Source organism: Pempheris klunzingeri, chromosome 21, assembly GCF_042242105.1.
Source record: "Pempheris klunzingeri isolate RE-2024b chromosome 21, fPemKlu1.hap1, whole genome shotgun sequence".
Lineage (NCBI taxonomy): Eukaryota > Metazoa > Chordata > Actinopteri > Acropomatiformes > Pempheridae > Pempheris > Pempheris klunzingeri.
The window spans coordinates 1,447,086-1,474,233 of record NC_092032.1 but is presented as its reverse complement, the minus strand read 5'-3'; the positions used below and the strand labels follow the sequence as shown (position 1 = coordinate 1,474,233).

General features: G+C 42.1%; 1 protein-coding gene across 1 annotated transcript in view; it reads right to left on the bottom strand.

The window, feature by feature from the left end:
• Positions 1–27,148, bottom strand: part of plppr5b (phospholipid phosphatase related 5b) — an 83,756-nt gene that overhangs the window by 8,226 nt on the left and 48,382 nt on the right. The window contains exons 3-4 of the mRNA XM_070853080.1: positions 25,625–25,875; positions 5,304–5,480 (exon numbers count right to left, since the gene is read on the bottom strand). Coding sequence (XP_070709181.1) covers positions 5,304–5,480; positions 25,625–25,875 — 428 coding nt within the window. The remainder of the gene's footprint in view (positions 1–5,303; positions 5,481–25,624; positions 25,876–27,148) is intronic.

The following is a 27,148-nucleotide window of genomic DNA, read 5'->3' as shown; positions in this document are numbered from 1 at the left end:
GGGCTGATGTGATGTCTATTAAAACCAGTGACAAGTCAAGCTGGTCATTCTGAACTAGTTGGAAGCGAGAGAGTGATTTATGATTCATACCATGGAGGAGAGAGTTACAGTAATCAAGTCTAGAGAAAACGAATGCATGAATAACTTTTTCCAGGTCAGAATGTGACAGCATTGGTTTTATTCTGGAGATGGGTCTTGTCAGTTGACATTGCTGAGACAGTTTAAAACAGCAGCTGGGCTTTTAGAATTACCAGGGCTCAGGGGAAGGTATATCTGTGTGTCATCTGTGTAGAAATGAGAAGATACGTTATGAAGTTAGATGACTTGACCAAGTGGGAAATAAAATTGGACCTAAAACTGAACCTTGCAGTACGCCACATGTCAGTTTTAAAGGAAGAGTAAGAGGAGTAGGTGATAACGGAGTCTATAACCTTAAACAAAATTCTGGGGTCAGAGTGATTTGTCAAAATCAGATTAGAAAAGAAGGATGCTCTTGCTTCTTTCGGCCGGCATTACACTAACAACTATTTAACTACAAATTCACCATTTTGAGTTTCCTGCACCTCTCACTCAAAGGCAGGGTGAAAGGGGGGGGGCAAAACACGACAGAGTGCACTCTCCCCGGAGACATCCATAGTTTCATTTTGTTGTTCTATGAGAAGTGACAGCCGTACTCATGTGTGAGTAATGACAAAAGAAAACTCGAGATGGAAGTTCCAAACCCTGCCAACTTTCACACCTCCATTCATCTCACCAGCCAGTGTGTGCAGAGAACATGATCTGATCTTATGTAAAGTAGAGATGCTGTTTGATGATTCAACAAGTATGTAAGATTGACTTCTTTATCTGTCATCTAAATTAGAATATCCTAAATTCAGTGTTAAAATGTGATGTAATATTGTGTACTAAAACAAAATACTGTTTGGTGATAACACTCTTGTCTGATGAGTTTAACTCATCATAATTTCATTTTACCAAAGAAAGGCGTTGCATTACTGAGGACAATAAAGCAAGCCGACTAAAGATGCGATGAAATAAAGCTAGAAACACATAATGCAGTATTAGAAAAGTCAGGTAGCACCAATTTATATTTTCATAAATGAGGTAAGTTTTTATATTCAGATTCATATTAAGTTCCTAAATATAGTATATCTCCTCATGTTAATCTGTCTATTTTATTTCTCTATTTTCTTTTCTTTTTGTATTTGTAGGCCCTATTTATGAGTTTAATTCCCAGGACATAAAACCATGTTGTTGTGACCCACAACCCATCTGTAGGAGATTTAAAGGCTTTATTGGGCCCAATATATCTGCTGTCACTTGTAGAGATCATTTGGACATATATAATAGCATCCCTACAAAGCCAGGAAGGGGCCAATCTTCTCTTTGATTCACTGTTCTCTGTGATAATTAGAGCTATTAGAGAGGAGAGGAGAGGGGATGAGAGGAGAAGAAACAGGGAGAGGTAAGGAAACAAGGATAAGAAGAGGAGAGAAGAGGGGGGAGGAGGGGGTCTGCTTCTCAGGTATCAAAAGAAAAGTGTTTTGTGTGCTTTGTGTGTTTTCCCTATGTCCATCCATCACTAATGGTGCTCTAGGTATTTCCGAACCACGGCCACCATTACCTCATCACAGACTCTCTCTCCCTCAAAGCCCTCTAGTCCCAGCAAAGAATGTACTGGCCTTCCTCTGTCGAGTGCAAGAGGAGGACAGAGGCTGAGGGAAAAAAGGGAGGGAGGTGATCTTTTCTTTCTACTGCTGCTGCTAGGAAACGTGCTGTATCTGGGGCCTCCTCATCATCACTGTGAGTGTATTTCATGATGGTGTGCAGCAAAGCTGTGAAGGGAAGACAAGCTTTAATATATATATATATGACAGAACAAAGGCTATACAAAGAGCATGCAGAGCCTTACAGCCTACACAGACTGACAGCAATTAGATGTGCAGCTAAACTGTGTGACCCTGCCGGATGCTGTTCGTGTCCACTCTCTGATACCATTGGACCTTTCTGCATCTTTGACTAATGCCTATCTTTTTTACAAGCCAAAAGTACATATTTTTGTTTGGTAGATGGAATATTTACAGAACATGCATGAAAGAATTTCTGACGAGCAGGCATTTTGTGTGCTAAAAGTGTTTGTTATCGGCAGTTTTCAAAACCAAAGCCAGTATTCAAATAATGGCTTAAACTACACTGTTGCCCATAAAGTTGGAATAAAATGTGTTTTACCTCTTCTCATGAAATGATTGTGACAATGTGATTTATTCTTGATAAATAAAGTTTAGATCTTCTCAACTTTATTGATCAAACTCTTCCAAACATATCACAGTGAAACTTAAACCACAATGAACCTTTGCAAACTGTGGATTCAGGCTTTAACAAGATTGGGGGTATTGAACAATTATTCCAACTTTATGGACAACAGTGTATAACGATAACAGGTCTGATGAAGGCCATTCAGCATGTGGTGTAAGAATCACTATACTGTACATTTTCACAGAATCAATTGGAATGCATCACTACAACAGAGTCATGTCATAGTCATGTTGTGCTCAGTGGTACTAGGGCACCAATAAATGTAGGGATTCCAATTATAGTTCTTGACAGAGTAGAGGTTGGCAGTATTCACTCTTGTACAATATTAAAGCATGTGGATTAAAACTTTTATTAAAACATGACAAAATCAAACAAACAAACAATCTAAGTGTGACTAGATAACAAACAATAAGGAGAGTGTGTGTGAGGGGGTGTGTACATGTGAATAGGTGGAGGACTAACTTAGCTTAGCTTTGTCTCTCAGTGGAGGCCTATTGTAAAACTGTATGTGTGTAGTGTGTAGATAAAGGTACCAGGTTAGAGGAGAGGATGGTTAGTCTGTAGACTCTGTGTCTGTGGGAGCAAACTAACATCAACTAAACTTTATGGCTGCACAGTAAACTACAACACATCACAATAATCAAACTCAGTGAACATTAAAGCAAATCAAATATATATATATATATATATATATATATATATATATATATATATATATACATATATATATATGCCCAGTTAGAGTTTGTTCCCAGTCCTCAAAGGGAAGAAGAAGGTCCTTCAGTGTGCTGCTTTCTCAGCCTGTTGATGAACCAGGCTGGAAGAAGGTTCTGGTTCTTTGTTCTTGCTGTCCTGGTTGCAGGTTGGAGGAATCTGGTCACTCCTTTGTTCCTTGCTAGTTAGCAGCTCAGTGCTAACTTCCTGGTGTGCTCCTGTTGCTCTGAAGATCAGCTGGCAGACTTCAGGTCATACCTGCTGGTGCTGATAAACTTGGTTCAGGCAGGACTTTGTGTTGCTGCCATGAAAAAGGTGGTCTGCTCTGGTACAGGCCACACTGAGGCTGGGGCTCTCAGGGGTTTGAGAGAGCTCTGGAAGGAGACCTGGCCTCTCCTCCATCCAGGAGAGCGATCAGAAAGAGGGAAAGCAGTGGGGGAGCTCTGGTTTTGTGGCCTGAGGTTGTAGGGTCATGTGTCCCACTTTGGCCAATTGTGGCTGCAAAGGTCCAGAGGTGCATTTAGCACCTATGAGTGAAAACGTAAGGACTCTGGGAAACTGAGTTCAGAGAGGAGTCCTTTGTTCAAAAGACAGAAACATGTGGCCTCCACCATCTTCTGGTGAAGCCCAACAGTCACGACTCTGGTGCTCTGGGTTTCTCTCAGAAATACTGTTGACATTCACCCACCTCACTTCGATGCTATTTTGCCATTTGTTTCTATTGCTGTTAAGCTTGTGTCAATAAAGGTCAACACTTCCACATTAAAAGTAGAGTAATTAAATTGGAAAGGGGGCACTTTTTCACTATTATTATCGAACATACCATCTTCATGAAAGTCATTGTCTGACCAATCAAATAATGCTGAGAAAATTGTGTGGGACTACACAGCCTTTTCAGCCATGCTATAGTCATAGGATTTACTGACCATCAACCCTGCTGGAGGTCTCTGCTTTGCTGTGACTTATTGTTATCAGCAGTGGAGATCACCCTCTCTGTTGCAACAGTGCTGCCAGTTGTTATCACCAAAGATATATCGACTTATCTTTTGAAATGAAAAAGTATACGGTTCGAGCCTTTTTTCTTCCAGTTGGAGTTGCCTGGAAGCTTTGCTGCGTGGTGCAATTTATGTTGGGTGGTTGGGGTTTGGTGCTTGACCCCGTTGACGCTAGTCTCTACAGCATGGTGTTCCAAGCATTCATATAACACTTCAGCTTCATCTTGCAAAGCTAATTATCTAGTTATTAAAAATGCACCCAAATGCTTGCTGTTTTTTTTATGATAAACTCTAGATAACTCTGGGTGTGTGTGCACTCTATGCTGTCCAGGTGCTGCACTATGCCCTTAAGAAGTAGAAGAGGAGGAACTTTATTAATCCCTCTTGGGGTAATACATTTTTTACACTTACATTTTTTTCATCACACACACATAGGCCCATAATACACTCACATACACACACAGTGCAGTTTGGGGTTCAGTGCTTTGCTCAAGGGCACATCAGCAGTGCCCAAGGGGTAAACTGGCACCTTTCCACCTTTCAAACTGTAATCTCTTACGCCACTCATTATTGAAAAAACAGTTAAGTCATTACTGTAACTTGTTACTAAGGAATGCGTGTTGTGGAGCCCACTGCTTGCCAATACTAAATGCAAAGCCATGCCATTAGTTTTCATGATGATGAGTTCTCAAAAATGAAAAATGAAAAGCAGTCCGTCACAAATCACAGCTTGGGGGCAGAACTGATAATCACTTTAATGTGACACATAAAATTCATGTTGCATTGAAAAACAATTCAGTTATCAAAGCGAAAAAGCTAAGTCAATGCTTTTTTTTATTATGACAGTAAATTGCACATATTTATTTCTTTGTTTAATTTGTTTTGGTATAGGTGTTATAAATCTTCTATAGAACTTTAGGTTCTGCCAACGTTACATTATTTATATCTTACAATAACCAACTTTTTTGAATCCATAAATCAATTTGGACTCATAAAAGAAACAATTCTTATCTGAATTGATAAGAAACACACCCCATTATAAGACTACCAGGAAAGGGAGGGATTTGAGGTAACAAAAGTTCCCAGTCAGAAACTGAGAATTTAAGTTACCTGTGTCTGAATGTGTGCATTGTACGTGTAATATATGCACATCAAACACAATAGCATCATCCCAACAGCTGGACATGTCTCCTATCACACACTCCATATCCTTCAATAACTCAATGTCCTACACAAGCATTTAACATCACATGCAACCTTTGTGTATGCGAGTCTCACCAGGAAAGTGGCGATGGCAGTGCCGATGATAAAGCCGGCGATGACGTCCGACCAGTGGTTGCGGTATTCAGCCACGCGGTTCAGACCGGTGAGAAATGCCAGACACATGAGCCCAAGAGAAAGCACAGGCTTGGCCAGACGAGTGCCCTTCGCCTGCACTGTGCATGTCACATACATCTGCCAGGGAAGAGAGATGCAAGGATTAGATCATCGGAATTTTTTAACTTGTGGTAAAATCACTGATTCTGTTGAAAAGCTCAGGACCGCCCTTCACTTGCAAAAACGATTCAGAAAAACACATCCATGCTAATATATGACACCACTGTAACACCTTAAGCACCTGCTTCCGCCGTTCTGCAGTCCATCCATCCATTGTCTATACCTTAACCTTATCCTTTGGGGAGCTGGAGCCAATCCCAGCTGACAGTGGGTGAGAGGTGGGGTACACCCTGAACTGGTTGCCAGTCAATCACAGGACCAACACACAGAGACAGACAATCACTCACACTCACACCTAGGGGCCAATTTAGTCACCGGTTGACTTGCATGTCTTTGGATTGTGGGAGGAAGCTGGAGAACCCGGAGAAAATCCATGCAAGCATGGGGAGAACATTCAAACTCCACACAGAAAGGCCCCAGGTTCAAACCTGGATTTGAACCCGGAACCTTCTTGCTGTGAGGCAACAGTGCTGGAACTGTTAATCCCACATCACAGCAGTTTTAGCCTTCACTGGCTCCATGTTAAGTTGACTGGCAGCATATATAATTTGTACACTTTATACCATGAATCCAAACTAAGAACAGCTGCTTGCCATAATCATATTAGCAACTGATTGCATGTAATGTGAAATGTGACCAAGTAAATTGTGACTCTTGTCTGTCAGGAGCAAAGGTGGGAGCAGTGTGGTGTTGTTTTAGAGTTACTTACTCTAAGGGAAGAGGTTAGGGTGGATGGGTCAACAGTGCATGCAATGCTGACACTGGAAACCACCAGAAAGCCACCGCTATTGTCTTTTTATCACATTACCAATAATAATGGCAGATTGGCAAAAGGTGAAATGGATCATTCTTTTAACAGTTGTTCGCAGGCAAAGACAGAACATCAGAACGTTATATGCTCATACAGTACGTGTCACTTTGGCCTTTAAGCTCATTGTTTTGGTGCAGCAGGGAGCTAAAAGAAGCATCAATATTCTACGCAGAACAGAATTCAACATAAATGCTGGTCCTTGAATTGTCAACTTTGTATTATCATTTATAAATTTATAAGGTGACGATATATCTGGTTTTGTGTTATCTGCATGTTCCTGTACCACAAGAAGCCAAAAAAAGGAATAATGCATAATGCAAACAATTTCTGCATATAAACTCTGTTTCTCTGTGGTTAAATTAGATTTCTGTTTGCAAAAATAAATCAATTACCATAAAACAACCTTCTTCATTACCCACCAAGCACAGCAGCAGGTTTGTGTTTGTCTTTTGGTTGTGTTTGATATAGATATGTTACAGTTACGTTGCATGAACATGATGCATCCTGCAGCTCACGGCACAAGTATCCTTGAGGATTGTATTAATTCTGTTCAGTTATAAAGACACAAGTTTTGCATTTCAAATGTCCCTAGCTTCTGCTGCGTCTGACACATAAGGTTTTGCACCTAACCGTTCAACTGTGTTAAAATATGTGATAGAATAGCGGAGGTGTGTAAATGACTGCAGAAAGTAGCTCATGTGATGTCAGGAAGAAACGTCAACTCAAACTGCATGTCTCACAGATGTTCATGTGAATAAATACATTTGCCACATTCAAAACGTTCTCCTGACAGGAAAATGCTGAAAATTTAAATTATTTTAGTTTGACTTTTAAAAAATATTCTGAAATTTCCTTCCTGTGCTCCTAATATTTTATTACAACCTGTGGTGAAATGCCACCAGACAGCTGTGACTGTGTGTGAATATGATCTGATGCGTTAAGTCTCTCCTCAGGGCAGCTCTCTATTTTCTCCTCTGTGTTTAGAGAAGTGCTGGCAGATCTGCAGGATGAAAAAAATATAATGATGACAAAAACAAATTGACAAAGAAGCAGACAGAGAGCAATGGATAGAAAACAGGGGATGACTAACAGAAAAGAAAGAAAAAAGAAAAAGTAGAGGAAAAGGATGATATCTACAGGAAGAAAGACATAATGTGGGGTGAGATGGAGAGAGAGGGAGAGAAGGTAGTGAGGAGAGGAGAGGAGAGGACAGGTTTTCAAAGTCCCTTTATTGAACCACTATTAAGAGAACATAAATAGATCACTCTCACACCAACATTTAAGGCCAAAACACCTAAAGCAGAACACACCAGTCAACAACTCATAGAGACTTCCTTCAGTCACAGATTAACAATTAGCTCTCCAACCCCCCCCCCCCTGCAGATTTTCCATCATTAGATTCTACGTTTTACCCTCAGTCTGGCTGTCAGCAGTCCCTCCACACTGCCAGCACCCTGAATCCGGTTCCTGCAAATCAGCCAAATGGCTAACTTAGCAGAACCAGATAGGAAATTCACTAAAGTGTGCATCTTCTTTTTGATTGCACAGTAGTTTGGACCAAAAATGAACAGATCAAAGGAAAAGACCACCCCAAGACCCCGAAACCACCTTTTTAAAAGTTCAGAAAGTGCACCAAGGTTTCAATCTGTGAGCAGAAAACACACTCCTCCCCCACCGCTGAATCCAGGTGTGCTCTCTATCTGTTTGTGGCTATTGCCTCATGTACGACTCTCCATTGGAGGTCTGCTGTCCGCTTTTCAACAGGCAGCTCGTACAGGGACCGCCAGCTGCCTTTCAGGGGAAAAACTCAGTCCACCTCGACTCTCTCCAGGTCTGAGCTGAGGGAGCCCCCCCAGGAGTTCCACACTGCACTCCTCTGACCCAAAGAGGTCAGCAGCAAGGCTCCTCATCTCGCCTGGATTGGTGATCACTCTGCCTCCAGGACGTTTAAGGCAGGTCATCTGCTTCCTCTGTGCCGCCGAGCTCTCCAAGTTAAAAAAGAAAGAGCTTGGGGCATCCATATCCTTCAACTGGAGGAAATGAGACCTTCTGAGAGCTCCTGTAACTTTCTCCTGCAGGAAGCTAGCCTCTTCTCCTTCAGCTGCCAGCAGTTCTACACTATTCAGTACACTCTTTCCTTCAAATTATGCTTGTCCTTGTTTTTCTGTATATCTAATTGTGTAAATGACCCAAATAATGCTCTTTCCATGTTAAATTCATTTTTACCTTTATCAGCGGGTACTTTTATTTTGAAGGCTAAAAACCCGGAAGTTATTTTTAAAAAAACGGAAAACGAGGAAAGGTTTAATTTACGTTTATAACCAAGAATATAGTAATATTAGGTATTGTTTAGCACCTGGCTGACAAGGGCACAAGGTTTGTCGGTGTTTTATTTTATATTGTGCATATTTTAGTTACTCTGTGGTTTTGGTTTTGTAACTTGTCAGATGGAATATGGTGCATTGTGAATTAAGGTGCTAGCCCTCTGAAAGTTTGCTCTTTCCTCAGGTGTAATGCTATAAAATGAAGTTGTCTATTTAGTTTCTTTTCACCAGCTCTTACGGTGTGTTCAGTGATGTGGTCAGTCAGTTCCCCTGTATGTGTACACATTCTGTACAGGCAAAGCTGTTAGTCTTTCTGGTTCTGAGCAGACACCACCTGTTGGCATGCACAGGTGTAGACAACTGGGATTTTGGGGGGGTGCAAGAGCCTACAGTATACAGTCTAAGTCACAGGTTTGTGGGTGTTTCAGCAGGTTGGAGAGTTGGTCAGCTGGATAGTGAGAGATGCAGGAGTGATAGAGTGATTGATGGTGATAGTAAATGAGAGTCAGTGAGTGATAGTGGGTGAGGTGTGTATCTGAGGTGTGCTTGTGTTTCTGACAGTCTGACATTGTAGGTTTGTCTTGTCTTTGGCAGTGTGATTTGTGTATTTGTCCTTTTCCATGTGTATTTTCTTGTGTGCGTTTTTGTTTTTTGTATGTGAAAAGGTGGGGGTGGAAAGGAGAAGTAGTTGGCAGGTTGAGTTAGAATCAGGACGGACACACAGGGTTACTAGAATGGATCCCAGAATTGTGCTGAATCTGAAACTGCACGAGCTCTATCCTGAAGGTTTGACTAGTAAAGAACGGTGTGTCATCGAGAGAAGAGCTGACAGCTTCAGGATCAAGGGTAAGAATGCATGCCATGTGGAATATCTCCCAATAAATCTAACAACATGACACTGAAACACCAGATGGAGACCCTCACTGCATTTGTAGATGAAAGAGAAGCGGCTCAGAGCACCTTGCTGAGGTCGTGTCGACGGTTCAGCATCTTTGAGGAGTTTCACTCCAGCCATTTTTGGGGACACTTTGGTGTGGAGAAAACCCACAGTGCCGTTATTAGCCGATACTATTGGCCCGGCATGGAGGAAGACATTCGAAAGTGGGTGAGTTACTATCTTCAAAATAATGTGGAATGCTCATTCAATGACTCATTCAATTCACACCATTTCATGAATGACAACTTATAATTCATCCACCTGCCATACATTCCCTTCTGTACATACAGTAGAATACACTGATCCTATCATGTCCCTTTCCTGAAACCCTAACATTGAAAGTCCTTTCACTACATGTTGTGTTGTGAATGATAATGTACATGACATTAGAATTTGATTTCATGGAGTGTAATGTATAATTTTTGCAATTATGAGAAGCCTGTGAATGTAACACTGAAGTACTGTTCTGTAGCCTTCCTGGGCTGGTATGACAATGCCTGCTTAAGAGCCTACCATTAGTTTGCAATATGAGGACTAACTGATAGTAACACATCTGTCGTAATGTTTGTGTGTTTAGATTGCCCAGTGTCCCCAGTGCCAGTCAAGGAGGGCCAGTATCAAAGAAAAGAGGGGGTACAATCCAGTTGAGGTAAAGGAAATGGTGGCATACACTGTCAGCTTCCACACACATTGACAATGATACAATGCTCATGTCTATATATTTTGTCTCCCAGGTCACAGAGCCTGTTGAACTGGTGGGGATGGACCTAGTGTGTAAACTCACTCAAACAGATGGTGGCAACCAGCACACATGTGTCATGGTTGATTATTTCACCAAATGGGCAGAGGCCTACCCACTAAAGAGTAAAACAGCAGATGAGGTGACCAATTGTAGACTTGATTTCTTTTACAAATTTGGTGCACCTAAAAGACTGCTAACAGACCAGGGCTCAGAATTCTGCAGTGAGGTACAGTCATGATTCATTATGAATCCCCAATATGACTGTTGCTCTGCTAACATACATACCAACAGGTCAACTACAGCCTGTGGCAGAGGCTCGGTATTAAAAGAAGCCTCTGTGCGCCTTATCATCCCGAGACAAATGGCCTTGTAGAGAATACAGCCCCGACTGTCTCATGCTCGGCAGAGAGGTATCCATCAGAGGTTCCCCTCAAGTATGAAGTAAGATTCTCTAATGTTCTCATCCTTCTGTACAAAATGTAATTTTAATCAGCTGTTCCACCTGTGTCCTCTACAGCAGGGATTCTCAACTGGTAGGTCAACCCGTTTTCAGGGTCGCAGGCAAAGAGAAATGTTGAGAAAAAAATCCTGTGCTTTTATTTTGAAGGGGATTTTTAATGCAGCGGAGTGCCATCTATTCACACTCCTTAACAATAGGTGGCGATAATGCCCTGTAATTAGAATTACACCCGCCATTTCACAGTATAGAAGAAGACCTGCAAAGTTTGTTTTCATGTGCTAATTGAGCATGGTGAAACACAAGTATGACAACACTCTTCTCTTGAAGATAAACCTGTTGAGTACTTTCGAAGACCTGAGGACATCACAAAGGTGTCTTACTTCTTCATGCTCGAAGCAAGAACAGGCACTCCGTGCATGTTACCAGGTGACACATCGTAAATTCAAACTGCACCATCTTTCCATTGAATACATTTGAGAAGTTGAAAATGTTCAACTTCTCCTCGCTTGTCATTAAGGGGTGACGGTGGGTCCTGAAGCCAAACCAGTTGACAATCACTGCTCTACAGTACATTCTAACTGATCTCTGGCAGATAACAGAATACAAGACAGCAGCTCTCAGAGGGCCTAAAAGAACAAGCCGCCACTTTCATTGTCTGGCAGGGTCTGTGTTGGGTGGAGTTCCACAATACCTCATCCAAAACAGCAGGACTCAACCTCATGTGGTGTCTTTGTGTGCAAGGTAACAATGCGGTGATCTCTGTGGCCATCCATCATATACAAGTCATCATAACCAGAACTGTCAGACTTTGTAGCTTGCAGAGCAAATCCTCCACAAGCAAAATGTTGATTACCGTGTGGACCAGGAGGGAGGGGCCAGGTTGAGGCTAGACTTAGCAATGTCCTTGCTGATTGACCCAGGTACTCACTACTCTTGTGAATGTTGTGTCTGAATTGGCATTAGACTGCATTAAAGCCTGTATTTCAATTGTTCCAGATGACCTATCCCAGCTGTGTCGGCTTGTGGGGAGGAGAGCTCGGGGGCAGATGTAGATGGTTGGGTAAGAGGATTCATTCTGTTCCAGACTGATGTTCAGCTGGAACACTGGGATCCACCTTAGATGGGTTACCTCAACATAACTGGGTGAACAGCAGGTCATTGCACTTTCTAAGGACACTGGTGCAGCTGAAGGAAGATAAGAATCCAACTCTACAATTGCAGGACCAGAGCTAATATTTACACTCACATACACTGTAACACAGGTTGATATTATATCGCCATGTCCAAGTTTAAACAGCTTCCTTGTACGTCTTTCTGTGGATGAGCAATGTGAACCTGATGATGTTTGACAACAATCCAAGTCTGTTTTGAGAGCACCACCTGCGCCTTGTGGTACCACACTGTCTGTGTTGGCCATCAGTACTTTTTCTGCAAGGCATGTAGCCTTAAATAAAACGGATTCTAAATCTCAGGGAGACATAGTGCCTGCATTGCACTTCAAACTTGAATTTATCCAGTGTCAACATATGTAATTTCTTGTTTTGTTGTTCTTTTGTTCTTTTGTTTTCTCCACCCAGAGCAGGCCTACTGCTCTATGTAAAGGGTTTGGTTGGGTTTAAATGATGCAAGGTATTCATTTCAAACTTTATTTCAGGCTCACAAGGGACCATAGCAGAAGACAAACACTACAAGATATAAATATATTAAGTTGTGCATCAGATGCGTTAGAAGTGCCTTATGTAGTATCATCTGAACACCCAGTTGATGATGTCACCAGCATCATTGTAAGCCACTGTGAGCCAAACATTCCCCTCCTGGTAAGCAGGATTCTTTCCACCACCTGACAGGGAATACTGGCGAGGGCAATAAGATCATCCATTTTTCCCCTTTTACCATCTGACCTGACTACCATGTTTCAGAAAGGCCAACTACATCTCAGACTGGGACGGAGGTTCACCTTCCAGCAGGACAATGACCCTAAGCAACACTCGAGTGGTTTAAGGGGAAACACTTCCATGTCTTGGAATGGCCTAGTCAAAGCTCAGACCTAAATCCACTTGAGAATCTGTGGTATGACTTCAAGATTGCTGTACACCAGCGGAACCCATCCAACTTGAAGGAGCTGGAGCAGTTCTGCCTTGAAGAATGGGCAAAAATCCCAGTGGCTAGATGTGCCAAGCTTATAGAGACGTGCCCCAAGAGACTTGCAGCTGTGACTGCTGGAAAAGGTGGCTCTACAAAGTATTGACTTTGGGGGGGTGAATAGTTATACACGCTCAAGTTTTCTGTTGTGTTTTTTTTTTGTCTTATTTCTTGTTTGTTTCACAATAAAAAACATTATTTATACTGTGTATATACTGTAGTCTTTAATCAAAAGCCTGATCGATGGTAGGAACATGTATCACAAGTTAGGACAGCTAACAGCCTTCTCCACACTACGTCAGAGCTGTGTGGATCAACACATTCCTTCCCTTATAGGCTGCATAAAAGTAGAAACCTTCCCACCTCCATCAGATCAGTAACGATACTTAATACAAATATTGAAATGACGACAGGAACATTTAGATACCGACTTAGTGGCGTTAGCAGTGTTTTGAACAGTCACAGTCACCCACACTGCCACTCAGTGTCTAATCACTGTCCAACCTACTCAAACACCAACAGTCCTAACATGTATACTGAACTTATAAAGCCTGTTGCACTCCTGTTTCTACACCAGTGCTTAACAGTTATCCACTCTGTCTTTATTTGCCAAATGAGAGACTCAGTCTGATGTGACTCAGAGGACTGAAGTGTGCTGAAGACTACAGAATTTCAAGCTGAGATTCACGTTTGGAGACTTAAATATAAAACAGGACTGATGATACTGATACTTGTGTCACTGATTAATCTGGACTTCCTGCTCTTTGCCACAGCAATCTCTGCTCAAACTGGGCCGAAACATACGGTTACACCCCAGACTGTTTAACTTGTACGAACACATCACTAATCACCATATGTACATATAGACTAACGTTATTGAGCTGTCACACATTCCACACCAGCGTAACGTCAGTTAAAAGTTAACTTCAACCCATCCTGCTTTAGCAAAAAGAAACAGCCTCGACATCCGTGTGGTTTGAGAGTTCCAGGTGAACTCATCGCCACAGGGGAGTGACATGTATAATATTAAACTGAGATGGAATCATTTTAATGCTCACGTTTCCTTTTCTGTTCGGGTTTTAAACATTTTATTTTCACAGTCACAGTCCTGGTTTCATAGATATGGCCTAGACCTGAAAGTGTGTGTGTGTCCAAAGCCTGACATCTATCTAAGTCCTCCTGTTCTTCTGGTCCACAGAGTGCTATTGCTGTCTGTTAAAACAGATTAATGAGCCACATGATTGCATTAAACGACCATCCACCACTGTAAACAGTCCCCAACAAATGTACACTTTCGAGTAATGTCTGTTAAAGAATAGTGGCCGTTTAAAGAAATGTAAAATGAAACTATATATTTGTGAGCTGTGAGTCGTCAGTAGGAACAAATGGGGTTGGAGGCAGAAGACACCGACAGCAGATGTAGGTCAGAAAGCATTCTTCTAATTAGTGTGAGGTCCACTGTGGGTATTCAGAATTCACTATGCAACGATTTTACTGAATTTGATTTATTTTCTATGTGCATAATTGTATCAGCTGAGCAGTGGACCACTCTGGTCGGCACTTAAGATGAGAATTCAAACACCTTTAAGTGCCTCTGTGTTCACATGAGGCAAAGTTCAGGAACATTTAATGCTAATCACCTAAACAGCCCTGATTAACTTCCCCCCCTTCTTTCCTCTCTGACCTCCCCTCCCATCATGCCATTGGTTTTGGGGCCTTCTCTTTTGATGACATGGGTAAATGAAAGCAGATGTACTGTTTCATGCTTAGTTTCAGTGACTCAGTGAACCTTGTTATTTCGCTGATATTGATCAGGCTGGCTCACTGTCACACCGTCACGTCTCACTGGCTCATTTGAACACTAAAGAGCCGTCGGTACTTCTGACTGTGATGCTGCTCCTGCTGCCACACATCTGCTGTGAATGTCGGTGACCTTCTGGGACTTCATTTTTCTTTCGAATTTACATTTAATAATTTGCTTTTTTAAATTTGAATTCAAATGTTTTCTAATTTGTTCTCATTCCACACAGACACGTGATGAATTCATATACCATTCCCATTTAATTTATCATTTGCATTGTATTAGTTTCTAGTCTCTGAGATGGTCCGTTGTACAGGTACATACATTTCTTTGGCCTGTTAGTGTTACTGTGCAGCTGTTACTGTGTCTAGCTGTGCTGTCCTGCTAGTCTTTGTGTCATGTGTCAGGTGTATGTCCCGCTCTGTGCTCAGTTCAGGTTAGGTCCGTTTGTTGGGGTTAAATGAATGTTGTTTTGACCTCTTTAATGGAAGAGATGAGGAACCTTATGTAGCTTTGGAAATCAGCTTCTTAATTCTTTGGGTAAATAAAATACCCCTCTTTTAAAATCCTCCTGTGTCTCCGACTATGCCTTTTGGGTAATGCCATGCAACAACGATCCTGAAAGCCTGGATGTTGTATTTGTTTTTGAAATAGCACTTTTTTTCTCCTTTTTCTGCAATAGTCAGCAACAGCATGTGTTAACAATGAGAACATACAATAAAACCAGGGTGGGCCGAACACTGTCGACCTTTTAAGACCTTTGACCAATCATGTGACATTTGAGGAGGATGGAGGGGGGGGTGCCTCAGGTACTGTGGCTCTGCTGAAATGCCACTAAACAGCCTGTAGCTCTGCAGGGGGGGGGGGGGGGGGACAGAAGCACCATAGAATAATTACATTTACTTCTTTACAATGTACGTTCTTTTAACATGACTCGGCACATTTAGCTGCAGATCTATGAGCCAGCGTGCCTGGCCTGATGTCTCAGAGCACATCCGAACACCTTCTAGCTTGACGGACTCATGCAACACAAGCACACAGTGTGTTTTAGCAGTTGTATTGCTCCCCCTCCACGGCTGGAGCTGTTTCTCGAGTAACAATAATGAGATATATAAAGTCTGATCTTGTTTTAGTGCCATGATATCAAGCATGGAGACAACAGGCCGGGGAAGAGACAAATATAGACCAGAGGAAACGTGTTTATGTTTGCCTCTAATCACTCATCTGCTGTGCTGAGGCAGTAGACAGTCTCCAAGGGCCTAATTGTATTTTTCATTGGAGTGTGCGTTCTCCTCCAAGGCCAGATCAAATGTTTCCATTTCTCAGCAATTCATTCGTTCTTCATCTCGTATTCAAGACTTAAAAATAATGTTTTTCCGCTTGCAGGGTAAAGTGGCTACAAAGCAGAGTGGTTTGAGAAAGCATTGTGCAGGGCTCTACGGTACACTTCCTCTCCGCTAACAGGTGAACCAGGCTGCTCTGCTTACCTTTTCATGAGTCCACATTAATCAGCACATCCTGCTCAAAGGACTCACTTGCCGGAGTAAAGGTCTTCATCGATGCCCAGGGTTTTGGGGCTTTGAGGTCTTAATAATTTGGTGGTTGCCGGGTGCACTTGTGCCGCACTTGGGCATAGGATGGGATCAGAAAGAATACATAATCAGCAGTGATGGAAGAAGTAAAGTGTAAACTGTGCAGTAAAATATTCCCAGTCAGTGTTTTCCTGTCATATCTGACGTTCCTGGATTAATATCACTGCTGGAGGTTTCAATTTACTGCTGTAGATGATAGATAACATGGGCAGGTAGAAAGCTGCATAAAGTGGAATACAAGTTTCTTGAATTTGTACTGAAGTACACTACGTGAGTAAATGTACTTAGTTACATTCAGCGACTGATTATCACACATTTTAGGGAGGGACAGTCATGGCCAATCACATTCACTATTACCCCCCCCGGAATCATGACTCTTGTCATGATTCCGACATGTGCTGATCCCATGGTCACTATGTTTTCCATGTTTAGAATTATTATTACAATGACCCTAAGAATCAGCTGCAGTGAAACATCTCCACAGTACCATAAACAGCAGGAAAGAAGAATATAAAAAAATCGTTTTTCACAAAGGTTTCTTACAGTTCTAAAAATTGCAGTGTGGGAACATTTTTTTCTTTTGGGAAATATGTAAAATTTAACCTGAACAGTCTCTATTACATAACCACAACCAAATACAATGATACTATTTTCATTATATAATGTTTTTTTATAATGAAATCAACAGTCCAGGCAGCACTTGCTGGTACCCAACATTAAGAGAACAGTGGTGGGAGCGAGTTAGTCTTTCGCATGTGCATGTGGAACTAATACTTGCCGCCTTCATGTGGCTGTAAGGTCTTCAGTACAAACTACTAATTGTCCTGGATGAACGATGCTGGTAAGGTCTTTCTGGCATTGATCCCTTAATGAGAATAAAAGAGAGAAGAGAGACTTCTCTGGGTTTGTGTGTGTGATATGTCAGTTAACCTTTTTCACTCCATAGGTGATTCTCTCAACAGCAGCTGGTTTGCATGTGTGGACACACTGCACGCTACAGGCTTTGGTTTCTTTCCTTCTTAACTGGTTTTCATGAATCGGTTACTCAGAGTGCACTGAGGGACGTCACCATATCATGGCCTTGCTATGCACACATCATTTATGTAACTTTGACAACTGCTGTCAGAGCCCTGTACCACACAATCCAGTCCACTAGATGAAGGGTGGTACCAGCTGGGGCAATACTGACTGTAGGACATGTGTCAACGAGCATTCTAAGGATGGATCATGCAACACCAGCACTTCATGTCCCATGTGAAACAAAAAGTCATCTTTGAGTTATTTTAAGTGACGTAGTATGTAAGTATGTAATGTCAACTTTAATGTCATCTATGTCACGTACAGAACATAAGTTTACTTCTGTAACTACGATACTTATTTCAGGCTAAACCATCATCTTGTCCTAACCCTAAATACATAGTGTTGGTGCTTAATGTTGAGTTTAACCAGATGGTTCATATTTATTATTAGTATTAGTATTATTATAGTAACCTGAACACCAAATGAGGACGTGTGGCTTTACACACAAGCAAAACGTGATACACATCCTCGAGTGGACCAGTGGGTCTGTTATATGCTTTGATGTGATAGAATGCATAGAAAACCTCTCTGTCTGTCTGTCTGTCTGTCTGTGTCTCTCTCTCTCTCTCTCTCTCTCTCACACACACACACACACACACAGTATATTTCCTTGTTTCTCTGATGCACCTCATTTGACCTGAAACAGGTCAACTACATTTGTCTAAACAGCCTCTGGAAGCATTTCATAGCTGGGTGCACGCTCTAACCTATATTGCCCATTTAATGTCAGACATCATCAGCTGCTGGCATGTTCACTATATCAGAGCCTTGTCAGCTAAATGGAGAGTGTGACATGACAAATTCAACGTAGGAGATGAGGCTGAGCTGCTTGTCCTCCGCTTCACACTGCTTCAGACATCAATCTCTCGGTGGTTCAAACGGTGTCCTGTGGTATGACTGAGAGAGAGAGAGCTCACAGGCTGCTGCGGTAATGTATCAGGATGAAAACGTTTTGTTCTAAGCCCTCCTTAGTTTCATGTCACAGGTCTCTTTGGAGTTTAGCCATATATTAACCTTTGATTTGAAATGGTCCAGTCAGAGGTGTCCAGCAGACATGATGGTTAAAATGTGTCTTTCCTTTCACACGAATATCAATGAGTAGATTATTGTTCTCATCATGATCTAGATAAAATAGAAAATCAACCATTACTACTGTATGTTCTGGAGTGCTTTGGAGACATATACTGCGTCTGCACTGCAGCCCTGCTTTGGGAAATAGCCAGTCCAACACTGCCAAAGGCTCTTGCCTTCTTGCACCTACAAAGCTTCTATATATTCAAAATGAAAGAATTACAACCTTAAACTGCATTAAACACTTGGCTGCTGTGTGACAACGTGTAGCTTGTTCTCAGTGACTGACAGGTTTGCTGTCAGTCACCACCACCCTCACTGCTGGGCTCAGCGGACCCAAGGGCAGAGCCAGGCTGTAAACATTCAGGGCTGTTTACCTGACAAATCTGCTGCTGTTTGAATCCATGTGAATTACAAATCAATCATTCACAACAATGCAGAGTAAATGTGATCTTCACTGCCCAGAAATGAGTGAAAAGTCAATAATCACGATAAATGATGAATAATTCCAGTTGATCAGCATACTGGCTAACCTCCAAACATCATGATGGTAATCAGAAGACCAAACCTAACCATTTGGAGATCCCCCAGAAACTGAAAATGTTTCCTGTCTTCTCGTGAATCCATGGAGTAACTTTATCCAGGAAACAAACAAACCATATTTCCATATAAGACTATAAAAGCAAATCATTTTCTGATACTTTGGCAAATAAATTAAGCTCAAACAACAACCAAAACACTAACAGCAACTATAGTGCTGACAATAGGAATCTGACTAATAATGATCAGTGAAAAACAGGACAATAGTTAATATATGAATAATAATAACAGGACTAATATCAGTAAAAAGTGCGGGCAGCCTTTTTAGCCCCAGCTCCATGTGTAGTATTTGAAAACTGTAAACTAATATGTGCAGACAGCCATGCACAGATCTGCACTGATGTGACCCATGGACGCTGAGAATAAAAGGCTGAAAGCACCAACTTCGCCATTATGTCATTTTTGTAACAGCAATTTATGCCATCAGAATCTAAAAGATGTTATGATCAAAAGATGGACATCCATCCGTCCTCCATACCGCTGAGGTATGAGGTATCATGAGGTCGCCTGTCAATCACAGGGCCGACACATAGAGACACACACTCACACCCACAGGTAATTTAGAGTCACCAGTTAACCTAACCTGCATGTCTTTGGACTGGATGGAAGCCAGAGTACCTGGAGAGAAGCCCACACCCACTGATATGACCGTGATTCAGCCAAGCCACAACCAAGCAGTTTTGGCTGCAGCCACATGAAGCCACACTCGGTCACATGAAGATGCAAAAGACTTTTAGGTGGGTCATATCACATATAGGTAAGTTGTGTTCATGCCATTAATGTGTGCTGAGATTCAACAGGAGGTCAAAGTCTATTATATTGTATGTTTTATGTGTATTCTGTACGGCGACCTTGTGAGCTTTGAAAGGCGCCCTAAAAATAAAATGTATTATTATTATCATTATTATTAAAGTATTATAAATCATTTATAAATGAAAATGTTCCTGCAAAATGCCACGGTACACGTGTGAGACGTTTATTTTAACGCATACAGGATAAGATCACTGTCATCGTATTTCCTACTTTCATAGTGAGTAGCACAGAAGAGTACGTTACACACCTTCATATCAAAGGAAATGTTCTGTGGCTTAACAACAGTACAAATGGTCTCATTTTTACAAAAAGGATGCACTGACCTTTACTTCCTTTTTTTTGCTCCTAACTTCTCCTGCAAAAGTCCCTAAGGAGCGTATGTGATGTCACAGTGTACTGGTGAGATCCTGCTGGCTACACCAAAACATTTGAAAGTTCTGCTCATGATGTTACACAAGCACAGAAAAAGACCTGGTGAACGCTTTTTTCCTCTGTAATTGCAGATGTTGGTGTGTTGCAATACATTGTTGAAATAAAGCACAGGAATAAACGTAGCGCCCCCCCCCCGGTGTCTGTCCGCTCTCCTCCGCGAGGAGTCCTCTGGTGTACAGGAGGGCGTTTTGAATCAGCAGAAGAAGAGCTGAGAAGTGATATCCAACATGGCTGAACAGACGAATCAAACAACACTGCCTTCAGAAGTTCAAAGTTAAAAAGAAAATGTAAAGAGAAGATGTCACAGTACAGTCCAGCACCGCCCACACTGTTAGACAGCACAGCAGCAAACACACCAAAGCTGGGGTCTAACTAACAAGCTGAGACTCTCTCAGCTGGATAGACCTCCTACAGACAAACACAGTCGTGTTACACAGTGAACACGGACTCTTCTGGTTGTTCTGCTTCAACATGGCACTTAGTAGCTGAGGTGAAATCCTAAGATATTAATCAGGATTTTCTAATGAATCAATCAGTCACTTCTGATCAGTGTGGATCCTGTGGATGTTTGATGAGCTCCTGTGGGGAAAGGCAGCATAACATGAATGCTTAAAGGAAGCAGAGCCAGGTACTGTATCACAGCCCACTAACCCTAAAATGAACATTCATATTGTATGATTCACCTTTTGTGTTTCAAATTTCCTCTCAGCTTCTTTTAATGCATAAATAGAAAATGTGCATAAAAACAAGTGGATGGAATTTTAACTCGTGAGTCTTAAGTGAAGTGACTTGGGACTTCTGGTTCTGCTATTGGTCATAACGCTAGTCACCCACAAATTAAACTTTAGCGACAAGAAAACAGGCTGGTTTGAATGAGTTCAGTTAGCAAAAAGCATTTCTTCTCAATCAAAAACAAAGGTGTGACCTTGTGCTTCTACTATGACAGTCTTGAATAAAAGGTTTACATAACCACTAGGAATGAGCTAAAAAGATAGAAAATAGATTAGAAAATAGAGAGAAGTGTAGCTGCTATGCAAGGACCAAATGATTCATATTTGCAAAAAGGTGAGAAAACCTTACAGTGTAGCTTCAGGCCCAAACATCACAATAAGGCATCCGGAGCCTGCACATCGCGGTCACATTACCATCTGAATGGGGTAATTACAGCTTCATTTAGATAGATTCTTGGGTTCAACAGATGTTGGATGGTTGGATGTGTTTGGCCTCAGCATTGCTATAATGTCCAAGACAATGAGAGTTTGAAGAGGAGAAATAATTATCTCCTCAGAGCCGCAGGACTGTGTGTGTGTGTGTGTGTGTGTGTGTGTGTGTGCCCGCATGTTATGTGTGTGCAATCTGTGTGTATGTCCTAAATGCAGAGTTGTACACACACACAGAGGTCTTTGCTAAATGACCTAGATAACAGAGGCAATCTGCTCTCCCCGTCGTGCAAGAAGTCACTGATGGTCCAAAGCCAAGCATCCATCGCTCATGGGCAGACGCTGCCTCTCTGATACAGACAATCAAAGCAATCACACCATCAGCAAGAATCACAGCCTGTCTGGTTTTAATGTGTGTGTTTAAAGGATAAATCCACAGTGAATCACAGCAGAAATCTGCTGCTGCACTGCCTTCTGCAACACACAAACCATTCTACTACCACTAAACATCCACTCCCACAAGTCCAATTTTTGTATCTAATATTCTGTTGCAATGCCTCACTTTATTTGTGACTGTCTGTGTCAGCACATGGTCTGATGATGTTGTTGTACATAGTTTTGATTTAGTCCTTGCATCATTTGTATATAGTAGATGCTCATAATATATATAGCATCCTGACAGCTGCCTATGCATCTGTTCTTGTACTTCTGCTGCTGTGAAATTCATGTTTCGCAGCTGCAGAAGTACGAGAACCGTTTATTTGATCTTAATCTAGGTATTAAGTTTAACACTCTCACAAACACACAGTGTCGATAGTTTGAATATTTTGTATGCTAATGCCGTTCCCTGTCACTAGATGAAGGGAAAAAGACACGAGGAAACCATTTGTGTGTTTGCATTTGCAAATATGTGCAGTATGCATGTGTGCTAGTTGGCATGGGCCTGCACATGGTGCACTGTAGCTCATTCTGCTACGGGTGAGCCTGCAAGGCTTCCTTGTGAGTTAGGGTAGAAAAGGCCGATGAGGGATGACCTATTTGGAGTTTCTTTTAAAGCTCTGTCACTACAACTTGTTTTGATTGCACGGGAAGTTTCTTGTGGGTGTCATCATTTCGTAATGGGTCTAATGCACAAGTTATGAATCCGAATGCTTGAAAGATAAACTAACATTAACTTTGGCTAAGTGATTGTGATGCTTTCTATTCATACTTTAGCTGGTTACCTGCTGCAACATGTAAATACAGACGTATGGACACGATTTTGGATCCTCATCTAGTCACTCATCTAGTTAGGTGACAGCCGGCAAAAGGTCCTCACAAGTGGAGTAATCTTCAACACATTCCTCCAGTAATGCTTGAATCTGATATCTGTGAAGGGAGACAGCCTCCCCCACAAATGAATTCTGGGAAGCGTCCCTGTCACTCTGCCACTATCTGTGATCTATAACTGGGCCTTACATAAGACAATCAAGTGAGAAATGAATCGAGGAGCTAAATGCGATAATCTTACAAGGCATCAGAGAGATTAGATGGAAGGTCATGCACAGTCAGGCCTGCAGTGGAACCGCTCACATAACAATATGGAACAAACACTGACCTCAGAGCGTCCAAGTGTCTGTGGATGTCGGCGAAGGCTGAACCCAAATCAGTGGGCTGAAGTCGTACTTGAAGGTATTTCACTGTTCAACTGAAAGGTTTCTTCAATTTAAGCTATCATACCTGATGATACTGCAAGCTGAATCTCACACTACACAGTCAAAGTCAGTTGGTCCCACACTTAGGCAGACAGATGGTATTTAGCGAGGTGGAAAACACGGATGTAAACTGAGAGACTGCCCTCATCAGAAAAACCACAGCATTTTCATCAGTGTACTTATTAATATTGTCATTAGTTTATAATTATTAAATTCACTTAAAACGCTGGTATTGAAACACTACCTTAGATTTATAAAAGTGAACAGGAAGGCTTGAATCCGAGCACTGACTATCACAACCAGCTGTTACCACGACACACGTGCACAGTTATCACAAACAACTGCTCTTTAAATGCATAATAGAGTGTGTGAATGTCCCGGCGTGCTCGGTGGGGTTCGGTCCGCCTCAGATAGCTGCGAGGAGAGGGTCCGTTATGCCGCTGCGTCAGAGGGGTTAACGACGCGCTGGTCCTCGGCCTCCTACATAGTTTTGCGCTGTACCGTCCGAGGGAGTTTTGTTTCAGCGCCTGTTCCTTTGTTTCAGGCTTTGGAATTTACATGTAGGCCTTTCTTTGTTCTCCCACGTGTTGAAGGCCCAACAATATCCTGACAAGCAACCTTTTGTAGTCATAAGAATAAAGACTCAGGAGGAATCTTAAACAGACAAACAGCAGCTCTTGGATGAACTGTCTATATTTAACACATAAATGAACATCATAAACATCAGCATGTTACCAAGCTGCCATTAACTTCCAGCTCTTAGCCCCATGTTTCGTGATTAAATTCAGTTGCTTTTAGATTTAAATCTTGATGGCCATTATCTGCTTCCATACTTTTCCCATTAAAACATATAAGAAAAAACAAGGCAGCATGAAGTAAGAATACTTAGTAAGTAGTAAATATTACTGGGCTGAGTCCATCAAACTTTTTCCAACTCCCAACTGATTATAATTAATCACTTAATCATGTACAGCTCCTACTGTATATAAACCGTACAAAGCCTTTCAAAACTTTGGTTTGCTCTTGTTCTCTACAGATGCTGTGCTGCGGCGGCCCAAACCTTTTCCATGAGGAGAGACCTTCAGCGACAGTGCCAGAAACATACAAGAATGTAAAGCAAATACATCAACGCTAACATGCTGCAAACACAGAAGTGATGCTGTTTGGAGAAGATGCGAGCCAAACAAGACACCAGCTGCAGAACCAGTGTGTGGATAGTGCACGAGGAGAGTAGTCACTTGCAGGAAATGCATTGCAAATGTTAAAGGTTCTTTATAAGACAGTTAGAACATTAATATAGCGTTAAACAACTACCTGCTATGGAAAGATACAGTGGAGTAAGCAACTTGAGCAGAGAATGAAGTCACATCCCCCCTCTGTGAGCTTCCCTGTCTTTTATTTTGGTCACGAGGACGGCCACATGTGCATGTTAGTGCTTGTGAGTCTGTGAACCGTACAGTGAGCGACCCCCCAGCACAGAGAAACGAGTCACAAACACTGAGGTAAGCTTCTGAGCTAACACAGTAGCACACAAGCTAAAAGAAGCTGTCAGTCAGACGAGAACGGCCGAGGAACTACTCAGAGTGCTTTTCCACCCTCATTCACCATCATTCACACATCATTCATTCAGGAGGAATCTAAGTTGGAGGAGACGGTTCTTTCACACACTGAAGCTTCAGCAGGAAGTTGTTCAGTGTCTTGTCCAAGGACACTTCGACACGCTGACTCATAGGACCTGGGGATCGAACCTTCTGATTGAGGGACGACCCACTGTACCTCTGAGCCGCAGCCACCGAGGAGCGGTGGTGTGAAGCGCACATTTAGATGAATCAAAACTGTGGATGGGATCTCTGATGGTTATTACCCTAGAGAACAGATGCATTCGTCTCTTAATTGAGTATTTATCATGACAGATTATAGAGTTTCTAAATTCCAGCACTTCTAGTGTTCATCATAGATGGATTATGTGTAAAGCTAAGCCACAATAACTGTCAGTCGATTGGATATCACTGAGATAGATGATTTGGTACAAAGCTCTAAATTTAGTTCCAATAATTTCAATAAAAACAGACTATAAACTACTAATCCCTATATACTACAAATAAAACTGCAGGATTTTAAAGTGAACATGACTGAAATGTCACTCGTCTTACTAACACACAGGAAAACAGTATGTATAGATGAAAGACGGGCAGAGAGCGGCTCTGTAAACTGGGACAGACATTTTAAGACAGTTTGCTGGCTGCCTTTGTTTTCTCTTCCTGATAACTTGGTTTCCAACCTGTGTCATCGTCTGACTGCCTGTGTCTCTTGACCAGGCAGACTTCTTTCAAGTGAAACTTGAAAAACATGAACTAAAATGGTTTGGTGACTTCATTTGTAAACCACCATACTCTACAGTGTATGCAGCGAGAGCAGGAAATAGAGGAGCAGATGAACTCACAGCCAGGTAGAGTGCAGCATAGACACTGAGCGCCGCCTCCTTCGATGGGAAGGTCTTGCGGGCGCGCAGGATGTCGTCCTGATTTCCAGTGCAGGCCTCCTGGTGGCTGATGTAGCGCAGGGCCTGCTGACAGCCCAGTGCCGTGAAATTTGGCTTACAGACCGTCAGGAAGTAGGGTGCCAGGTTCCCCGTCACTACCTGGCCTGCATTGACAAAGATGTCAACGGTGAAGAGGCCAAAGGTGTAGACTCCTGGGAAGAAAAAAGAAGGTGTTAAGAGGGAGGACAGACGGTGCAACCGTCAGCAGCAGTGCCGCGGTATCAAGGCTGAAAAGGTGGAGCTGCTGAGCCATGTGGGTTATGTCGTCTTACTAATATCACGAACATCATCACAGTTAAACATACAAAAGTGTATCTGTCAAATTCCAGTTCACCGCTGAGAGGCACATGTTCACCAGACATGATATTGTTTTCTGAAAAGTTAGTTAGTAGTGGTAGTAAGAAAGACAACAGGCTCAAAAAGAGTTCCTGCCAGAGAAAATCATTTGGACCGCTTCCAAGAAAGTCAAATGTGAGCGACAGACAAGCTACAAATCCCACAATGTGGGATTTTATGTACAGGTTTAATACATGTTGTATCTCAAAGAACAAATTTTTGTGAAAATGTAAAGTTAAAATGCCAAATGAACACTGTTTCTCTCATGATATCATATTGGGGTCCTTTCAGACCAAAATGGGTTACAGCTGGTTCACACTCAGTGTTCTGTACTTGGGAGTGGGCGGCTGTGGCCCAGGAGGTCATTAATCCCAGGGTTGGTGGCTCGATCCCTGGTTCCTCCTACAGGACACTGAACTGAATATAAATGCAGTCCATTTGAATAAATGGCAGAAGGGTGTAACTCTGCCAAGGTTACCAGCTACTGTACATCTGGGCTGCTGCTGTCCACCAACTTCTATCAGATCTTTAAGTAGAGTGAGCGGTTAGCTTACATTAACTGGCTTTATTGACTCTGGCTGGACAAATTCAACTTTGAAGCTGATGTTGCTCCAAGAATATTTTATGTAAATGAACCTGTTTGTTTACTGCTGATTAAAACGTGATCATTTGCATGAACTTACATACCAGTAAACTAATTGTCTTCCTGGTTTGGTTTCTGTGGTTGTCATGGTCACACCACGTCACACAGCTGTAATCGTCTCGGGGGGCTGTCAGATAGCTGTTCACATGCACGAGAGCGGCAGCTGTCGGCTCTCTCCTCTCTGCTGCCTGTGGCCTCAGTGCCACACCTGTGGCTCACAGGTCGATATGAATGATGGATGAATGGGTGAATGAGGATGTGATGTCTTTGATTCGTCGAAATGACTGAACAGCCGCTATACAAATACATTCCATTCACCTGCTGTCACGTTTCCAATAAGAACACTGAGGGCAGATTAAGCAACTACTCACTGTCTCACATACCTTTATAGAGACTTCATGACTGGGCACCTTAGAGCCTCTATATATATATATATATATATGTAT